The sequence below is a fragment of the Chroicocephalus ridibundus genome, chromosome 1 (assembly GCF_963924245.1).
Source record: "Chroicocephalus ridibundus chromosome 1, bChrRid1.1, whole genome shotgun sequence".
Taxonomy (NCBI): Eukaryota; Metazoa; Chordata; class Aves; order Charadriiformes; family Laridae; genus Chroicocephalus; species Chroicocephalus ridibundus.
The window spans coordinates 140010407-140031245 of NC_086284.1; the positions used below are offsets into that span (position 1 = coordinate 140010407).

At 36.8% G+C, this 20839-nt stretch overlaps 1 protein-coding gene across 1 annotated transcript in view; it reads left to right on the forward strand.

Moving 5' to 3' along the window:
* Nucleotides 1–20839, forward strand: part of ANO2 (anoctamin 2) — a 191298-nt gene that overhangs the window by 34969 nt on the left and 135490 nt on the right. Inside the window, exons 4-9 of the mRNA XM_063322738.1 lie at nucleotides 8872–8970; nucleotides 13244–13395; nucleotides 14627–14681; nucleotides 15575–15623; nucleotides 18752–18807; nucleotides 19047–19088. Of these exons, the coding sequence (XP_063178808.1) occupies nucleotides 8872–8970; nucleotides 13244–13395; nucleotides 14627–14681; nucleotides 15575–15623; nucleotides 18752–18807; nucleotides 19047–19088 (453 nt within the window). The remainder of the gene's footprint in view (nucleotides 1–8871; nucleotides 8971–13243; nucleotides 13396–14626; nucleotides 14682–15574; nucleotides 15624–18751; nucleotides 18808–19046; nucleotides 19089–20839) is intronic.

The following is a 20839-nucleotide window of genomic DNA, read 5'->3' on the forward strand; positions in this document are numbered from 1 at the left end:
CAGGTAATTTCCCCCACTTGATGTAGTTCGTCTATCTAGGAACTTTCCATGGATCTCTCTTCCAAAGTCTAGTATAGTTTCTTCTTGAAACATCATAGATTTTTTTGCACCCATATAGTCTTTTGGCAAGACAGAAGTACTACTACCCACTGCATTGATATCTGTGACCTTTTCTTTATTTTGAGTCTAGCTTCCAACAGCTTAGTCTGGCTTTGTCTGAGGGCCTTCAGTTCTTGCCCCAAAAGAGACAGTAGGCAGTCCATTCACACTCTCTCTCCTTATCACACATGTTTTTATACACTTCTACAACGTCTTCCTTAAGATTGCTCTTTCCCAGAACGGAGGCTCTCAGTCTACTCAGTGATTCCTATATAGCTTGTCATAGCAAGGCTTTTATGGTGATCTGAACCTCTGAATTCATTTGCAGCCTAATTTATCTCGTTGGAGGTGAGGAGACAGGGAGACATTTAGTTCAAGATGTGGATACAGCATGGATTGCTATGTTTAAATAATATTTTTTTCTAAGTCTCTATTCCTATCCTAATGGAATGTAATGGTTGAATTACTTCTTGGCTCTTGCAAAATACTGAGCTGATATTTTCAAGGAACTTTCTATTGCAACCCCAAGATGTCATTACTGACTGGTGTAGGTCAGTTCAGAGCCCAGCATGTTATATGCGAAACTGGTTTTAACCTATGCATATTGCTTTATTTTTATTTACATTTAACGCCATTTGCCATTGTTCAGTCTCTTACTCTTATAAAGCTCTTGTACGATTTTTCACAATCTTCTGTTATTGTTGCTACCCTGAAAAACTTCATCAGCACAGTTTGTCTTCTCATTGCTTATCTCTTTTTCCAGGCCACTTATGATGATGTTGTACAGTGCTGACTCTGCAAAACCCCTTAGATGACTTTTTTTTCAGTGGTGCAGGATCTTCTCCTACCCACTGTTTCCTGTTGGTTAACCAATTATTTATCCACCCCAGGACCTGTTGCCTTATCCTAAATGTGTCACATGATGTTACTGTGCGACTGCCAGTGCTTCTTCCCCATCTCTCCCTGCTTATAGTGAAGCTCTAACTGTCCAGGGAGGTTTTGAATTCCCCACCAGAAAACAAGCCAACCAGAACAGTTTGAGAGTCTTCATCTTCATCCCCTTCCAATCAAGCCTCTGCAAATACAGCCAACCTTCCTCTTAACTGCTACTGATCTTTGGGGAGAGACCTCAAAGGGAGACACCAACCTGGAAAGGCCTGTAGCATATGATTAGGATACCTAGTAAACGTATACATTTGTACCATCTGTTAACACTTTTAAATTAAAGAAAAGTAAACCCTTCAATTTTTTTTTTCAAGATTGAATTGAAATTGAAAATCTTTCAACAAAAAATTAAATCATCCCTTTATTTGCTTGTTTGTTAATACGTCCGATCAAGTATTGGCTGATGAAGCACTATTTAAGGTGCCATTCCTCTGTTTTTCACTTTGGTATCCTAACCACTCCTTTTTTTTCCATCCAAATATTTTTTCTTTAGATTGAGTCTGCCGGAGTGAGGGTTCAGTCTCAATTCCATTAATCCCCCTACTGGTAACATGCCTGTTATCTGGTCTAAAGATTGACTTCCATGATCTTGCTGCTTCATCTGGAAAATGGTTTAGGGTATAAATCTCTGTGCAGATTACCGCGTCTCATTCCCTCAAGAGGAATTACATTTTGCCCTTTTTAATGTTAACTCTTTGGCCTCAAGAAATTTGTTGATTTTATTATTGATAATCAAGTCTGATATGATGTATTTTACAGAATATTGGCTTATTTGCTAGCTAATTTGGCACTGAATGTATCCAGGACAGCTGATTACGTGTTTTTCCATTCCCACTGCCAGAATACAGGAGGTGGTAGGGTAGACACACTCCTCCCTTCCTCTTTGAGGAAGTCTGATTTGGGTGGGTTTTTTTCCCTTTTGCATTTTATTATTATTTCTGGTATTCTTCAGTCTCAGAAGATCTATTGAAATTGTGATATGCTTTTGTAGCAAGAAATGCGTGTCATTGACATAGGAGAAATTTGCTGATAAAGTTACTGTAAACAAACAGGGGAGATTTTGCTTTATATTTCAAAGTTACATTTTTCAGGCTGTTGTAATTAAAGGCCATAGGTAAGTATTTGGAAAATAATCAGGAAAATGCATTAATTTTGAAATCCAAAATATGCATTGGGAAAAAATTAAAAATGAATAACAATCCTGACATGCTTGTTACTCACCTCCATATAGGTTCTGCCTTGAGTGCTGCAGTAATGCAGAGGTCTGTGCCTTTTTTGTATTTGGCAGACTTAACAATCTATTCTACATTTGTGCTTGAGTTTCTAACAGCTCATTTTCATTCTGTTGTGTGCCATTAAATATTTCCATCTTCTTCAGGGGAAGCACGCCTGTGTTTTCAGGCTTCCTGTATCATCTTCTATTCAGAGACAGTTTCTGTCTGTAGATGAGTGGGAAGATTTTGTTTGGAAAGGTAGCAATGCCATGAAGAAACATTGCAAAGGATGTGCAAAGTCAACTGTTTCATTCCACAATGCTTTATCTAAGGAATTAAGGTTATATAGTTTCTTTTAAAGTGTTTTGGTCAGAACTTTCATTCCAAGGTGTTCTGTTCTTTGCTTATACACGTTAGTATATTCTTTAACTGTTTATGTTCAGAGGTGGGAGTTAAGAGAGTAAAATAAACAGGACATTAACACTGTCACTGTTGGTATAAATGAAGAAAGAGAAAGGAAAACTGTCAAAATGTGTAAATTATTGCAGCTTTTCTTAAGGTCTGAAATTTGGACTTGAGCATGTCTGCTTTGTCTTTGTTGAGCCGCTGAAAATAAACCTAACTGTGAACTGGATGGAGTTTACCTTTGCCATCAGTGAATAAGCCTGTGCTTTGCATCTTTACACTTGTTCTACGTGTGACTGGTTTTCTCTCAGGAGTGGGACAACTTTTTGGAGCTCTCGAGGATTGCTGCTAATTATCGGTAACACTGTTGCAAGAGAATCTGCAGTCATTAATGAAGATCCCATTATGCTAGGCACTATACAGCCATAGAGTAAGGTAGATCCGTACATCAGAGAAATAATGAAAATAGAAAAGGGGAAGTTTGGCAAAAAGTAAAAGGACTACAGTTTTTGAAGGTAAAATGTGAAAATTATAAGATGCGTAGTATGGCTACTGTCTATAGCCATACACTCTTACTGTATTATTTGAGCACCTCTTTATCTGTAACATATTTATCTTTACAAATGTCTTTTCATAGAGGGAAGTTCCATTATCTTCATTTAATCAGTGACAAAGAATTAAATTACTTGCCTACAATTACATACGTAACATGAGTAGGGAATTGTTCTGGACAGACATCTCCATATCAAGACGTTCCGGGTCTTGATGTCTCACCTGAACTAGTGCACTTTCTTTCCTTTATATAATGTAACTGACACATACTTTGAAGAATCAGTTTATCTATGATTTTAGATAAACTGATTTTGTATCTTGGATACAAAACGTTAAGATCGGCAAAACACCAATCCTTGTATAAATAGAGATTCAATACATTTGGCACAAAACATAGACGCTTTCACAGTTGCTGTCTGAATCTGGCAATGCCGTGTCATTCCATCACGTGCTACCTGTGCAGGGGGCCAACAGCTCAGTATTTGGCTTGGCTTTTGTAAAACGTATCTGACCAGAGTTCTGTGCTAGTAACATGAAATTGCATTTTATCTGCACTTTCATTGTTATTTGCCTCAATTTCCAGGGCTGGTATCAGGAGACTAGATGTTAATTTTGAACAATTGCATTTGCAGACGTGACTGACTCATTTGGTGATGGAATAAATAGGAAGATGATTACTTTTACTGAGCTACTGGGACCTGTCTTTCCTCCCTACAAACTGCCTCGTTGCTTTCCTAGTGTGGCTGGTATTACCAATGTCAGCAAGAGATGTCTGATTATATTAACTGAAGTCATTAGAAACTTTCTGTCTGTATGTGTCTGGTATTTTTCTATCTATTTAATAATCACAGAAGGATAAAATGTTTAAGGCCAAGATAGTTTGTCTTTTTAAGAAGGAAGTTTACATGCTTCAGGTTCTATAACTCATGCCTTTCCATTTCCTATGTATATTTTTTTTAAATCATAAAACAGATTAGCAGTTCCCTTGGTCTCCCTTAGACAGTAGTTAATCACTTCTGTGCAGATTCTTTCTATCTGTCAGTGTTTTCTTTCTTCCTACTAAGATACACAGCAGAAATCTATTTCTTTGGACAAGTATTTTAAAATAACTGATTTCCTTTAATTGTACATTATATACAACTATATTTCTTTAATATAGGATGAGGGATGAGTGATGAAGAAATAATGAGAAAGACTTACTAAAATATAGCATTTAGCAGTGAATTTTGAATTTAGAGGATTGGTAGGAGCAATATGCTAACCACAAAAAAGTCTGTGGCTCTACCAGAGGATAAGTATTGGTTTTGCCCTTTTTGTTGTCTTGACTGTGACTGACAAATATGATGCCTTTAGCATCAATTTGCTCTAGCTCATATTAGAGGTGTCTAAATAAACTGTTGAGAAAACTTCATCTTGAGGTGACAGGACACATGACAAATGGGTTGTCTGAATGAGGTAAGGTGGGAGTCAAATTGCCCAGAGAAAATAATGTCACTCTGAAAAATCTTTGAGATGGACAAAGATTTTTGACCACCTTTTACATGCCATGCTTTTATGGAGCAACAGAACTTCTTCACAAACTCCTGTTGCAATAGAGAATGCTTCACAGAGCATCTCCTCAGTATGTGGCCTGTCCCTACAAGATCTGGAATTGAGAAACTGTGAACTGGAATAGATTAATAAAAGCATGGTAATTGTGTTATAGCGGTTCAAAAATATTCCATGTTATGGTTGTAATTGTCAAATTGAAATATGGATGTGCCGCTAACTTGAGAATGACAAACTTCTCAAACTTGATATCTGACTTCTGTGGAAACCTAAGTTCAACGACAAATCTCATTTTTTGGGGAGAGAGAACTTTTCTACTTAGTCTAGCTATTATGCTTGTCTAGCCATGTTTCAGAACCTTCATCTTTTAACCAAAAAGAATAATCACTTTTTCAGTTTTCACTAGTCAAATTGTAATTGATAGGAGTACATTCTTTATATACATCTATATAAGAGCTTTTGTAGTTATAATACATATTTTTCTGCTATGGCCTTGATGATGATAAGTTTGCAATAAATCTTAGACTTGCAGTTGAAACTTACTAATGTATTTTACTGTTATGGTGTGAAAGATAGAAAAAGTCTCTTTGGAGAAACTGGAATTTTATTCAGCCTATACATTTCCGCTATAAGACAGAAAAAAATGCAATATAGGCTGCTGTTAAAGTCCTGTTTTAAACTGCTATGAATACATGATAGACTAAAAGAAATATCTGATATATTTTTCTTCATGTGCTGATTGAAAAGCAAACCAGACCTTCCAGATTTTCTTCCATTTGACTTTAATGCTGAATTTTCCTACTGAAATGGGAAGGCCCAATTCAGTTTTACAAACTAGAAAAGAAGCCAAGATATAAATACATCTTGAATAATTCATAACCAACTTATTGAAAAACTTCCACTCTTGAAACTTATTGGAGGAACTCTGTAATATGGAATACAGTTTTGATGAAGAAAGGATCATGAAAGCAACAAATCTGTTTGTCATCTGCATCGCAATGCTTAGTCATTTGAGTAACATAATGAGGGGGTGCAATGATATAGACATAGAACAAGAATAAAGTCCTGTGGGACATCAGCTGTAAGTGAAAAAGGACTTGATTAAGGATGGCTGTGTTAAATAACAAGTGAATGGTCAGACAAAAATAACATTAGCCAGCACAACATGTTAGCTTTAGTGATACATCTAGAGTACAATGAATAAGCAATAGTGACTGTGAGTATTCAAAATAGAAGACTGACAGCATTTCGTTACAGCAAATATTATTCATGAACACATGCACCTTGATCATTTCAGGTGATTAACCAAATGACACCACTTTTTGGATGTCTCTGGCAGACAGTTATAAATCCACTCTGGCAATGAGAAAAACAAGTTCTAACTTTTGGTAGAATGTTTGCAATACAATAAGCACTCTGGGAATAAGTTAACTTGAACAGATCTTCGCCAGTTCTCATAATGACAAAAAGGGCATGCAATCAGGCAACTGGAACTACTGCAGGTCAAGGCTTGAAAAGTGGAGAAAGGAGCCTTACCAGAGCAGTAGCTAGCACAGGTTTCTATTTTGGTGTCTCAGTAGAAAACTAGGTGTATGGTTTATCACTTGAGATATGAGATTGATGATTTAAAATTTATTTTAAATTTCTTTGATTAATTTTAATGTTAGGAAAGTATAGGAAGATGTGGGAAACGTGGTTCTAGTAATCCCAAGATAAATATTCAGCAGTCTTTTGTTTTGCATTTTTTGTTTACCATGCAGCAGGAATCACCTAGTCCTGTTTTCCTGACTTTATTTACTTTGCCGTAGTCTTTGTTAAAATGATCTCAGTTTCCTATTGTGGGGTGATTTTTAAGGTTTTTAAAGACTTTTAAGGCTCTGATTCCTCAGCATCTGTTATCATTTCACAAACAGTACAACTTTCCAACATATTTTTGTTCAAGCATACAAAGGTCATATTCTTCATCTGGTCTTCTCTCTCAAATTATCTAAGTGATTTTATTTGCAATCTGTGTAGTCATATGAGCCTGAGCTGGAAACAACCAATTAGATCAGACTGTCCCTCCTCTTGCCAATGTGGAATATAGTCCCCCAGATAGAGGACACAAACCTGATTTTAGCTAAAGCTGAGAAGAAGCCTCCTGATCTTCACCCACTGAAATTTAAACTCTCATCTGTTATTAATACATTTTAGCAAATGCTTACCAGAACATCTGCTCATGCTCAGTAAATTTTTACTTCCTTCTCTTAAAGCTGGCTTCCCCAGAGGTCTGATGAGAGAGAGATTCTGCAGCCCATTCTGCTCTTTAAAATAACATCGGTCCACTGAAGAAATGGTAGCTGAAAGTGATGTAGGGATCGTTAATAGTTCATATTGCAGCTATATGGGAAATAAAAGCAAAATGATTGCAATAAGAATAGTAGGATTTCCAAATAACTCTTTTTTTTTTTTTTGAAATCAGGAAGCATTATGAAACATTCAGCAAATGCCATTTTTTTGTGTTTACATGAAGTTGTAAGCATTTATACACTTTGAAAAGATTAAATACTGGTTCTAAAATGCTGATACCACTGTGATATGAAACAGCTTTATTTGGAAATTGATATAAATTGTATGCAAAACCATAAAAAATAGCATTGTGGCTGAGAGGAGAGTTTTTTCTGAGGCAAAAGTGCTACAATAGTCTTTTAGATTCAGACATACGTTTAGACTGTTAATCATATTTCTGTTTACAAGTTCTCTTAACTCAAAACTTTTGAGAAATAGAACTTTCCTGGAGTACATTTCCAACAGAAGATGCTAAGTTTCCATGGATACGATCTATGTTCCCAGCTTTGTTGAATTATGCTGCTTGTTGATTATAGTAACATTAAGCTATGTCCGTTAACATTCTCTCTCTAGACATATGCAACTGTTTGTACATATAACAGGCAGCTACTTACAGGTGGGGCACCCGAGTTTTGCATTTATGCCCCACATGTAACCCTGCTATGCTTTTCATCAAGTTGGATACCCTGCGATTTTCAGGATATACGTGAGGGAGTGCAAGTAGAGGTTCATGCTTCCCTGAAGGGAGGGGACTGTCCTGATCCTTACACACATATGGGTGGGAAAATGAAAAGTGACAGTATGCCCTAGCACCAAAGCCCTGAAATGCTACACGAAGATCATTAATCTTAGCATTAATCAAGCCTTTAAAGTCTCCTTCTGTCCACTCCCATTCCCTTCCCAAAATATGTCCTCATATCCTCTTTCTAGTCTCCCTCCCAACTTTTAGTCCCTTCATTTCCACAATAAGCATCTATCTGGATAATTTACTGACATAATTTATTTGTGTGCATTGAGGAAAATTCTGTATCAACACGCCTACATTTCATTTTCATGCTTTTTCCAGAGGTGTTGCTTTCTGATCTTAGAGTGCCTTTGTGTAGCTCAGATGTACTACTGGGGCAGCATCCTCTCAACAGCCCAGATCGCAGCAAACTGAGTGTACAGAAACCCTCTTGTGTAGTCATCTGCCTCTGCACAGCATAAACAGTTTTTACATAAATATTAGGCTCATGTCTCTCTTCAGAAGTTAAATTTGAACATTTTGTTTAGGGTTGGTACTCCAACTGCAGATATTTAGAGCAGTAAATGTTGGGCCTGATCTGCTGTAAGCAACAACTAGTCTGATAAAGTGTCCAGGAAATAGTTGGGCAAAACTGAAAATGGGAACCTAACGCAAAGCCCACCCAGAGCAGAAAAAATGTTTTTTCTTTGTTGATTCAGGTGGACTCAAAAGCCCACTAATGAAGTCAGATGAGTTACAAAATATCTGAGTTTGGAAGCTGTAGCTTGGGAGTTTCTGGTTTACATGATTCCAAATCTGGAACTGTAGCCTTCAGGCTTCACTGCTAGACTGTAGGCAGCGTATTAATGGATTTTAGAGCATTAGAAGAAACAGTTTTGAAGAAAAGTCACTCTTAAGCCAGTTGTAACAGAAGTTGGTTATTCACTGTGATTGCCTACTCTTGCATGATTTAGTTGGAGTTGACATCTTGAAACCTTATTACTATATTCTGTTCAATAATATTGAAATACATTGGTTTACTATTTTATGTTTCAGAATAAGAGCCAAGGATTGAGTTTTGTCCGTATACATGCACCTTGGCAAGTACTTAGTCGAGAAGCAGAACTCCTTAAAATAAAAATGCCCACTAAAAAGGTAAGTATCTTCCATCTTCTATCAACTAGATGTATGGCTGGAGAAGGGTGGATCAGAATAGTAGATAATGTTTAGAAGCCCATAGAGTTACTTTATTTCAAAATCAGAGCAAATGAACTGCCAGGCTTATTCTTTCACATTACTAATTATTTTGAGATGATTTAGTATTCAGAGTCACATTTAAGATGGGATTTTCAAAGGGGATTTCAAAGGCCACAGAGGCAGCTGGCTGACAGACTGTTTTCAGAAGAGTGATGACAGTGGTGAGTTTTAAGGAGGGCTCTGAAAGCTGAAAAGGCAGTAGCTATTTGGATTTTTGTCAAGGAACTTTCCTCAAAGTTGAGGTGCAGTATGGGAGATAGTATGATAGTTGGTTATTGCCGTAAGTTTTCTGTAAAGTCTGGGGATGCTGAGAGAGTCTGTTCTGGTGGTATCAATGACTTAGTGAATTCAGACTTGCCCTCTGTCATTAAAGCTTTGGCTCGCTCTCTTCTTTACAGTCATAGTAGCTGAGAATATCTAGACCTTTCAGCAGAGTTGCTGGCAAACATTGTAAATTCTGAGGAGCTGATCTCAAAATTTGTGGTCCTGCAATGATTTAGCGTGTTGGCTCACAACTCCACTGAAGTCGTCGGAACTGCCCTGTGCTTTCAGTTAGTGATACTCATCAGTTGCACTACCAGTACACAACCAGAAAGCAAGCATGACAGGAAAACTATGTTAATGTCTTAAGTTTTTGCAGTTAAAGACAGTTGGTAGAGAAATTTTCAGTAAAGAAAACAAAAATCCATTTTGAAAAACTGAAATCTTGTATCTTGGGGATTTGGCAATACAGACGGAAAAATTCAGCCAGTAACCACTAAAAAGGAAATTCTATTTTTGTTTTGACAAAAGGTTGTTTTCAAGGCATATTAGGTATTTTCTGTGATCATATTTTTATTTACTCAAACATCCAATGAAACCATAAACAAAGTATTTTCAGTGGAAAGTATCTGTTTCTAAACATGATGAATTGGTTGCAAAAATTTTTTTTCAAATATTCAGTCTTAAATAATTTTTCAGGACAAATGACATGCTGGGAAAAGGTACTTTTTGAGCAATTTTAACTATATGTATACTTCTGAATATGACAATACAGTTATTTTTGATGAGTAAGCATGGGCCACACTCAAATATGAGTATGAGAAACAAACAGAACCAACCGGAAGCATTGGTCCATTCCCAGAGCTATGATGTCTCTGGTATTAGTGAGACTTGGTGGAACGAGTCCCACGGCTGGAGTGCTGGGTTGGAGGACTATAGGCTGTTCAGGAAGGATAGGCAGGGCAGGCAAGGTGGAGGAGTTGTACCACATGTAAGGGACAAGTTGGACTGTACAGCCCTTGCAGTTAGAGATGGTATGGTTGAGAGCCTCTGGGTGAGGATTAGGGGGATGGACAGCAAAGCAGATGTTGTTGTGGGTGTCTACTATTGATTGCCCAGACAAGGTGATAGCACTGATGAATTATTCTGTAGGCAATCAGGAGAAATTTCTGGATTGATAGCCTTGTCCTGGGAGATTTCAACTTCCCAGACATTAACTGGGAATATGGTGCTGCTGTAACAAGTAAGTTTGAGAAATTCCTGAAGTGTGTTGAAGATAATATCTTGCCACAAGTATTCAGTGAGCCAACTAGGAAAGATGTCCTCCTAGACTTTGTATTTGTGAATAGAGAAGGACTAATGGGAGATGTGATGGTAGGTGGCTGTCTTGGCCACAGTGATCACAAAATGGTTGAGTTTAAAATTTTCCGTGTAATGAGAAAAAAGATCAGCAGAGTTGTTACTCTAGATTTCAAGACAGCAAATTGTAAATTACTCAGGGAGCTAATTAGCATTTTTCCATGGGAATCCATTTTTGAGGGGTTAGGGATCCATGAATGCTGGTCAGTTTTTAAGAACCACCTTTTAAAAGCACAGAAGCAGGCAACTCCAGCATGTTGCAAGTCAAGCAAACTGGGCAGAAGACCAGTTTGGCTGAACAGGGAACTCCTCATGGAACTCAAGAAGAAAAAGAAATTGTACCATCTCTGGAAGCAAGGTCAGGCTTTGCAGGAAGATTACAGAGATGTGGTTCACATATTCAGGGAGAAAACACAAAAGGCCAAAGCTCAGCTAGAGTTGAAACTGGCCTGTGTTGTGTCAGACAACAAAAAGGCTTTTTGAAGTATGTTAATAGAAAAGACAGTCTAAGGAAAATATTGGACCAATACTTGCTGAAGATGGTCAGATGACGAATAGGGATGAAGAAAAAGTGGAGGCCTTCACTGCTTTTTTTTCCTCAGTCTTTAATATTAATGATAGACCTTGGGCTGCCTGGTCCTCTGAGTCAGCGGACCACAACTGCGGGAAGAGTGACTTTCCATTTGTGGATACTGAATTTGTAAGGGTCTATCTGTTTCAGCTGAATGTAAGTCTCTGAGGCCTTATGGGATTCATCCCAGAACACTGAAGAAGTTAGTGGATATTAAAGCAGGATCCCTATCAATCATCTACCAAAGGTCTTGGGAGTCTGGGGAGGTCCTTGCTGACTGGAAGCTAGCCAGCATTATTACAATTTACAAGAAGGGTGAGAGGGAAGACCCTGGAAACTACAGACTTGTTAGTCTGACCTCAGTACCTGGAAAAATTATGGAGAAGATCATACTGAGTGCTACTGAAAGGCAACTGAAGACAATGCAATCATTGGGCATAGTCAACATGGTTTCACAAAGGGAAAGTCCTGTCTAACTAATTTTATATCCTTCTACGATAAGGTTACCTGCCTAGTGGATGTTGGGAAGATGGTGGATGTAATTTTTTTCTGGATTTTAGTAAAGGTTTTGGTAGAGTCCCTCACAGTATCCTTCTGGACAAGCTGTCCAACTGTGAAATAGGCAGGGACATGGTGTGCTGTGTGAAGAACTGGTTGAACGGCACCGCTTAAAACGTTGCAGTGAATGGGGCTGCATTCGGCTGGTGAACAGTCACCAGTGGTGTTCAGCAGGTCTCAAAGGGTTGTTGTGAATGGGGCCTATGTCTGGCTGTCAACCAGTCACCAGTAGTGTTCCTCAGGGCTCAGTTCTATGGCCAGATCTGTTCAAAATATTTATCAATGATCTGGACGCAGGAGTTAAATTCACACTTAACAAGTTTGCTGATGATACTAGACTGGGAGGTGCTGTTGACTCTCTTATGGGATAAGAGGTCTTAGTGATGTATCTAGATTGATTGGAGTATTGGGCAATTTTCAATAGCATGAAATTCAACAAGAAAAAATGCTGGATTCTGCAACTGGGATGGAGTAACACCGGTCACAAGTATAAACTGGGAGAGGAGTGGCTGGAGAGAAGCCCTGCAGAAAGGGACCTGGAGGTGCCAGTTGACAGCAGTCTCAATATGAGTCAGCAGTGTGCCCTGGCAGCCAAGAGAGCAAACCACATCCTGGGGTGCATCAAATACAGTATAATCAGACAGACAACAGAGGTGATTATCCCACTGCATACAGTGTTGGTGAGTCCTCACCTTGAGAACTGTGTGCAGTTCTGGGACCCACAATTTAAGAAGGATGTTCAGGTCCTTGAATGCATCCAGAGGAGGGCAACAAAGCTGGTGGAAGGGCTGGAAGAAATGTCTATGAGGAGGACATAAACTCATATTTGGTAAGGTTGTCTGTGTTTTAGAAGAATATACCTTCATATCTCTGGGAAGCTCCCTAACACATATCAGCCTGAATCAGTAAAAGCTAGGTCCTTGCACTTAAAAATGCCACATAGCCGTGAGTCTGGCATCCTCGCTTCTAGTGGCATGTGAACATATGCTGTCAGACCATACTAGCAATTATTACCCAAGAATAATTTATTCTGCTGGGGCAGTATAATTGGCAATAGGTAAAGGCCCTTCTTGCTTTTTTGGCTCCCTCTGTTCCCAGTTACAAAGTCAAAATAATTACTCTGCCTTTCTGTCATCTCCCTGCACCTCCTAGTTTAGATAGTAAGGATGTTTCTTGTATTAACAATTCTGAACTGAGTTTTCTTCTGAAAGTAGCTTGTGAAGGGCAAGAATATCTTTTTGGAACTTTTTGGAACTGAAACTCTTATGGATTCAGGTGCTTGCTGTTATATGGGAATATATCTTCAGAGAAGGCACTTATTTTAGTTACAGATTTAAACATACGTGCAGAGCAAATTCTTTTTTTGCATTTTAGTGGTTTTTTGGAAGTGACATGCTCATATACAATGTTTTATTTTCTCAGATGTATGAAATCACAGAGGAAGTGGGAATACTCAAAACATTAAATGAAATATGGTGCAAATTGACTGAGCCTCTGCAACCCCAGGTGCCACAACAAGAAAATACCAATATGAAAAGCTTGTCTTACCCATTTTCCAGAGAGAAAATATATTTGTGAGTACTTTAAATTGCGATGAGCAATGAAGAAAGCTATAATTTATCATATTAGTGTTGTCATTTTTTTCTGCCAACATTTCAATTAAAATTCAGAAATTCATTGAGTATTTCTGGAAATCCTGAGGAAATATCCAAGTTGTCAGATTATTCCTGGATAATATTTCCAAGTGATGAAAGCATATGTCTGCATAAAACTAAATTTATTGAAGGCCAAGTAAATGAACACGGACTGGCACTGAGTTCAGTTTCAGTGAATTAACAGAAATCTACGTTGCAGAGATTTTCTGCCAGTGTTCTACTTTCTTCTGCTGAATAAGGAACTGGAAGCAGTACAACAAATAAAATATCTTTGTTTTTAGCTTGAAGTATAAAAATCCTAGCATCTTATTCCTGATTATTTGGTTAAGGATATTACTGCCTGTTTTAAAAAAAGAAAGAGGTAGTAGAAATCCGATAATATTTTTCCTTTTGATAGATTTATTATAGTAATTAAAACTTGGTTAATAATATACAGATAAGGAATTCTTGACACCTGCCCTTTCACTCAGAATAATACTTCTGGGCCTGGTTTGACATTAAACACTCCTTTTTTCCTCATGGGTGTCTCCTTGTATTTATGTCTGATAAATAAAAATCAGTAATAAATTTAATGACCCACCATATCATTTATTGTCCTCTCTGACAATTTTAATTAATACTGAATACAAGTCAAATTGATTGAGGGGAATAAACTGGGAAGGCTAATTTCACATACGACGATTTTAAAGTTTAAGGGAATGCATTATTCCAGTGGAATGGTTATTTGAAAGCAAGTGAAATGTTGACTGGTCGGTCACCTGGAAAAGAGTAATGAACATCTGTATTAGGCTAGTTGAAACCTAATAACGTAACCTCAGACTGTTATAGTGTTGAGGGAGGAAAATATTAAATGGTCATCTTGTGTAAACAATAGACAAGCTCCCTTTATCTGAAGGGCATTTTACATTAGTTAATATTTTTTCATTTTTACACCCACCATCATTGCAATCCAGGCAGAACTCAGAATGACTAGGTCTTAAATAGCACAGTCTATTATGCTGTACTGTTTAATCTATATTTCCTTTAAACATCTGTTTTTCTTACTTGCTGTGGTTTCTAAATGAATTCTAAATCACAATCTTATATGTTATCTTACTATTACTACCATGTCTGAAAACATAACTGATTTTTTTTTCCCTCAACATTTTAGGTACAACATTAAAGACAAAGACACCTTTTTTGACAATGCTACCCGCAGCCGAATAGTAAGTAAACAAAAGTAACATATCGTTGACTTCTTATGCTGAATGGGATTTGTTTTAATAGTGAGTGTTAGTGACTACTTTGCCAATTTCATCAGTTTATGCATTTCCCTGTTCCTGGAAAACACTGAGCAGTCACAAGTATGTAAGAAATACCCTTCTGGAGCTGCCCAGTGGTTCCAGAGTAGGTGATGCTATGTGGGGAAACACTGCTACTGACTCCTCTCCATTGCTATTGCAAAGTTGCTATTAAGCCTTGTTTCCTAATCTTTAACTAGTTTTTACTGCATAAAAGGACCTCCTCTGCAGTCCTATAGTAAATTCCTAGCTGCAGCAGTCTTTGGTGAGAAACCTTGTATCATGTTCCTGATATCCTGCTAGGTCTCCAGCGGGTTGGTGAGGCAAAATTTCTCTTTAGGTATGCCATGCCAACTCTTCCCTAACATGCTGTGTTCATCCATACTCACTTGGATTTCATAGATACAGCATACTTACTGATCAGTTTATGTGCACCTTAATGTTATACTTCCAAATATGAAAGCTAAATGTTTTTTTTATGAAGTCAGATTTTGTTGTGATTTTCTTTAGTGTAAAATTCTCATTCTACCTGAAGTCTTTATACTTCATATGGTTTTACAAGGACACGACACAGCAGGACTTAGCCTACAAATGTTAGGGCAGATAACCCACTACTAGGAGCTGCCATAGCATTGTTAAGTGTTAACTAGAAGCCTCAAGTCATGCATTTATGTATGAGTGAAACATATGATTTAAATGTATGTGCAAATAAACTCTACAGAAGCCTCTTAATTTAAAGTTTTGTTTTATTACTAGCTCCGTGTTGAAAATAATGCTAAAAGACAATTTGTGTGTTATATCACTGTTCTTTTCCACAGGTACGTGAAATTTTGAAGCGCACATCTACAAAGGCCAGAAACAACATGGGTAAGAAAGAGGGAAGATAATTATATATGTTGTTTTGAAAGGAATTGTTTAAGTATCTCACAGAATATTTATTTTTCTAGCAGGACACAAAAGTATGCTGGCACATTTCCACAAAAAATAGAGATTGAAACAAATGTCTTTTTCTGAGGAATAAAATCAGGCTTTCTGGCCCATGGTTTGGATAGGACATAGTAATGGGAGCTTGCTTTTCATTTCTACAGGTGCAGGAACTGGCACATAACTTGCATTTCATGAGCTGTTATAAAATTGGATTTGATTATTATATGATCTGCTTTTGAAAATTCAGATGTCAACTACAATATGTATTATTATTTCTTCCAGGAGCAGATTTTTCTTGCCATTTCAATAGAATAATACATCTTTCCAGGTTATTTTTATTACTGCAGCTTTAACAATTATGTCCATGAACTGCATAGTGAAATATATGACTTAACTATGACTGTTTTGAAGAGACTGTGTGATACTTTTGGGGTATTCCTGAAATATTTGGAGCTTTTGTTTTCTAGAAGTTCAATACATAAGTACAGGAGTACTTATTCTCTTTTCTGTACCCTTTTCTTTCATCCATTGTGATACCACGACAGAAATCTTCCTGGTGGTGAAGAAGTGATAGTGCTCCTTGTCTGGCATGTTTTCTGGAAGTCCTTCTGTAAGCTTGACTACTTATGTGCAGATCGCAATGTCCTAGGGTAATGTACTTGCAAAGAATAACTGTGCTGTAGCAACAGATTCCTGCACAGTCTTGGTGTAACTTTGTGCAGTGAAGCTGTAGTAATAGATTTCTTTGGTCCAGCAGCTGGAGTGGAAAATAGATTCATTTAGGTCTTCCTGAAATAGATATTTATTTTTTTTTTCCAATTAAATGAAAAAGAAACCCCAAACAAAATAATTTGTCTTTTTTCAACCAAAAATACTTGGCTTTGCTCAGGAAAACAAAGCAAAGCAAAGCAAAGCAAAACAAAACAAAACATTTAAATTTATGATTATTACACTGTTTGCTTTAGAAAAATGAAAAGATGGTTGAAAATATGTCAGGCATTCTTCATTTCTAAAACATTGTTCAGCTGGTGTCCATTTTGTTCACTGTTTGCTCTCTGTTGTTCTATGTTTTGATCTGTTCAAATGCTTTGGTGGGGCAGTAGAAAGGAATGCTACCTTATTTTGCTGGATTGCTCCAGCTGGCATCCAGGAAACCCTCCTGGAGACAGGGGAGACCATGCTTTCCTTGGAGCTGTGGAACCTGTGCAAGTAGATGTCTCTAGAGTGCAGGATTTTCCAGACAAGGCAGCGTAAGGTATACAAAGCAAGAAGCCTGAAGTGCAGCAGGGACGCTAAGCCTGTTGACAAAAAGCCAGCCCCCAGAGCTGACACTTTCCCAAGGGAACCAGAGAGACTATGTATAACCTGTTGAAAGTTGTTGGACCGAGAGAAAGCTTGCAAGAAGCAATCCATCCTACAAGGGTGGAAGTAGGGAGGGAAAGAGCACTTTACCAATGGGGTCCTTTTGCCTCTTACTTAAAAGTTTTCTCTATTTTAATAGCTTGTTCTTGTTTACAGTATAAAAAAAGCCGCCATTAGAGATCAAAGCACTAGTAGTGATTTTTCAGCCCTTTTCTTTTTTGCTCTAACGTGAAAATACAGGCTGAACCACTTCAAGATCAGGTCACCTCAAGATCCCATCTGACATGAAGCAAATATTTTAACCCTCCTGTCCTTCCCATCTTTCTGGCCCATAACCAAAACATGATTATGCATCATGTTTTACCTAAATTCACTAATTGTTTTGGTCTTCTGAGAGCCTCCACCAAAAGTCCTATGCTTCATGTGTCACCATGGTTTTCCTTCTCAGTGGTCTTAAGACTTAAAATGACTCATTGTAAGTGGTTTAAAAGATTTCTTTAAGCATCCTTGGTTTATTCTGTTGTTTTGTTTTGTTGTGGTTTTTTTTTTTTTTATTTTCAGATTTCATTGCTTATTTTCCACAAGAGATAGGGCAGTGGTGTTGGGAGTACGTAGTGCAGTCTTTGGTTTTCATAAACATATGCTTCATAATATAACAGGAAGAAAGTAACAACAATTCAAACACATTTGCTTCTTGATTTTTACATCTGCTGAATCTTATTCCAATTCTACAATATTATACAAGGATGACATATTTTCTTCTAGCATAATTCTGAACCATTGTAAACTTTCCAAACATGAAATGCTTTCAACAGAGGACTTGACATGATCCAAACATGAAGATTTCCTGATTCCATTAATGCATGTAGTAGTAAGAGTATTTTTCTTTGTACCAAGGAAGAAATGTAAAGGTAATGCCTATCTAGCATCTCTGACCAGAGGGCTTTTCCCTAACATTTCAAAATGATAGTTGTGTAATTCGACTATGCAATTTTTTTCACCCCTAAAGACAAGCTAGCAGGTTGCTTTTTACTGGACATCGAGAGCAAAAACGCCTGGAATAAACTACTAGTCTTAACCAGACTTCCTGGTTGCAGCCTTTACGATTCAGCAGTTTTTGTCCCGGTTCATCCAGGTTTCCAGCATAATCATGAATTTGGCAAGCACAAACTGATTTAACTCCTGCAAACAAAGAAGCTTTTTTTCAAACTCAGAAGGATGGCCTTATGTATTGATATGAGGAAGGGTGGAAAACCCAGTGCTTGGTTTAGTGAAAACAAGACCTGATCTAATATTAGTCACCAGAGAGTAAGGGTTTCTTCAATCACAAACTTCTGTGAAAGTGGTTTTTTTTTTATTGTTTGGGTGTGTCAGTGGGGATCCATGGTTCTGATCATTGTCAAGCTTCAAGAAGAACTTCACAGGTGCTCAGTCACGTGCCTCTGCTATGAGGATGAGAAAGTGGTCAAAACAGTCTTTGTACCATACTAGTTCACCCAAGAAAAAGCACTGTATGGAAAAGAGGTTTTCTGTGAAAACAGGTTTTCCATAGCCAGGTACTTCTAGGCTGGTATATACTCATCTTGACATGAGTTTGAATATTTTCAGTAATACAGCTTTGTAATGTCACAAAGTGAAATCTGTAATAATCTTTTCTGTTTAACTTTGCCTAACTGTTGACCATCTTAATTTTTTTTTTCGTTTAGGTATTGGCACATTAATAGCAAACAATGTTTATGATGCAGCATACCCGCTTCACGATGTACGTATATACTATTAAAAATCTAGTTCTCTGATGGTATCACTCAATAATGCACAGACATTAATGTTTATTGCCTGGGAAAATGAAAATATATTCTGTGTGTGATTCTAGTACGAAAACTCTTACATAACTACATTTCAAATTGTGACCTAAAATTAAAATCAACAATGTAGGAATAGCTGAAAAAATGTTTATTAAATTTTATCTATTTTTACATGAGTTATTTTTTTTTTCTCTAGGGTGAATATGAAGGCCAAAATGATGACATGAATGAAAGAAAGGTAAAATACATTGCAAAATTAATTTCATATTAGATTTAATGTGATAAATGTGAATTAGTGTCCTAAATGCTCTCATAAGGCATTAACCAGTGTTCAATCAAATAAATGTTTTTACAAATGCATATATTTTTTGCATTATTTCTTTTCCTCTATTTCTGCATATAAAAATCTTTTCACAACACTTTTTATAAAGTTTTCTAATGAAGTATTTCAGTGAATTTAATTTGATATTTACATTCTGCAATGCTTCAATTTTCCTTCTGCATTCACAGACAACATTTTTCAACCTGACAGGAAGCAAAAGTTGTTAATTTATATGATTATTTTCTTTCCATAACCAGATGGTACTATAGAACAATTGTTACTAGAATAAAACATAGATGTGTTTTTCATTCGATTGTGCATTCAATTAAATTACATGCAATTCCTAAAAATCTGCTTCCAATTATTTTGTAAATAAAAAGTTTCAGGCTATCAAATGACTTTTGAAAATATAACACCCAACAACTGCCTACACAAGAGAAATGGATGCCTAATCAAAGACTATGTGAATTCAAACTGTTTTTAATACATATGCTTACTATTAGAAATGAGCAAAACCATTTAATTACTGTAATCCATTAAGATCCATTCCATATTGCTCTCCAATGTTTGCTTTTTTTTTTTTTTCCCTTGATATACAAAGAACAGGACAGGAAATTAAGAGGGAAAATTGTGGGGAGAGAAAGGGGGGAAGGAAGAATGAAGAAAAAGAGAATGTTTGGATACCTAAAATATTGACTATACTAGAAATTAAATTGCATATATTCTTGGTGACTTGTAAATAATTTCATAAATGTTTTTAACTCTGTGGTATTACATGTTGGTGTATGCCTTTTGTTGCTTGAAAAAGTGGTAAGCAAATGCCATTAAATTGGCAAACCACAGCGTAGCTCTCAAGACTATAATTGCCACAAATTATGATTATTTGAGCATTTGAAATGAAGACTGAATTCATAGGTCATACAAATAAATTTGATTTCTCCAGTTCTGGCTTTGTACAAATTTGAAAACATAATCTTCTTTGTAGTTATTGCTAAATAGTGTTAACATTCAGCCACTAGATGTCTTCATGTGCCATATACAATTTAATTTAATATATGAACCTTGGTAAGCAGAAGAGACAACGTTGGAAAACAAACTTGTATATTTATGTCTCTTATTTTGAACTTTTTGTTCATGAAGAAAATGTCTACTCTGCACTTACAGAATTTTCTCTAAATGGTAATAGTGGTACAGTAATGGACTCTGAAAGTCAGCTATCTAGTTTACTGACCTGTAAGGTTAGCAAAATTTTTAGAGAAGGAAGGTAAATGAACATTAGTCAATGGAGGAAGATTGGGTACAGTAGAAAAGGGGGAGAGAGGGCCTAAAAGGACTAGTGTCTGGAAAAATATTCACCCTACTAGTTCTATTTTGTGCTGCCTTCTTTTTATTCTGCCTATTAGGCTCAGTTATGAAGTGTTAAGTATTAAAAACATAAAAGGTTCTTTCCAGAAATACTTCATTGATTATTCACATATGTCTCTGCTGCTTAGCCATTGAATCTGCTGTAGTATTTCTATGCATAACATCATCTGTTTTCTATCTGAATCTAATAGTCCCAGTGTTTAATTTCCTGAAAAGCCCCGATCACATTTAAAGGAAGGGGGGCATTTTTCAGTTTTGTTTTTTTCTACCCCTTTTTATTTTGTCCATTTTAACTTATCTTT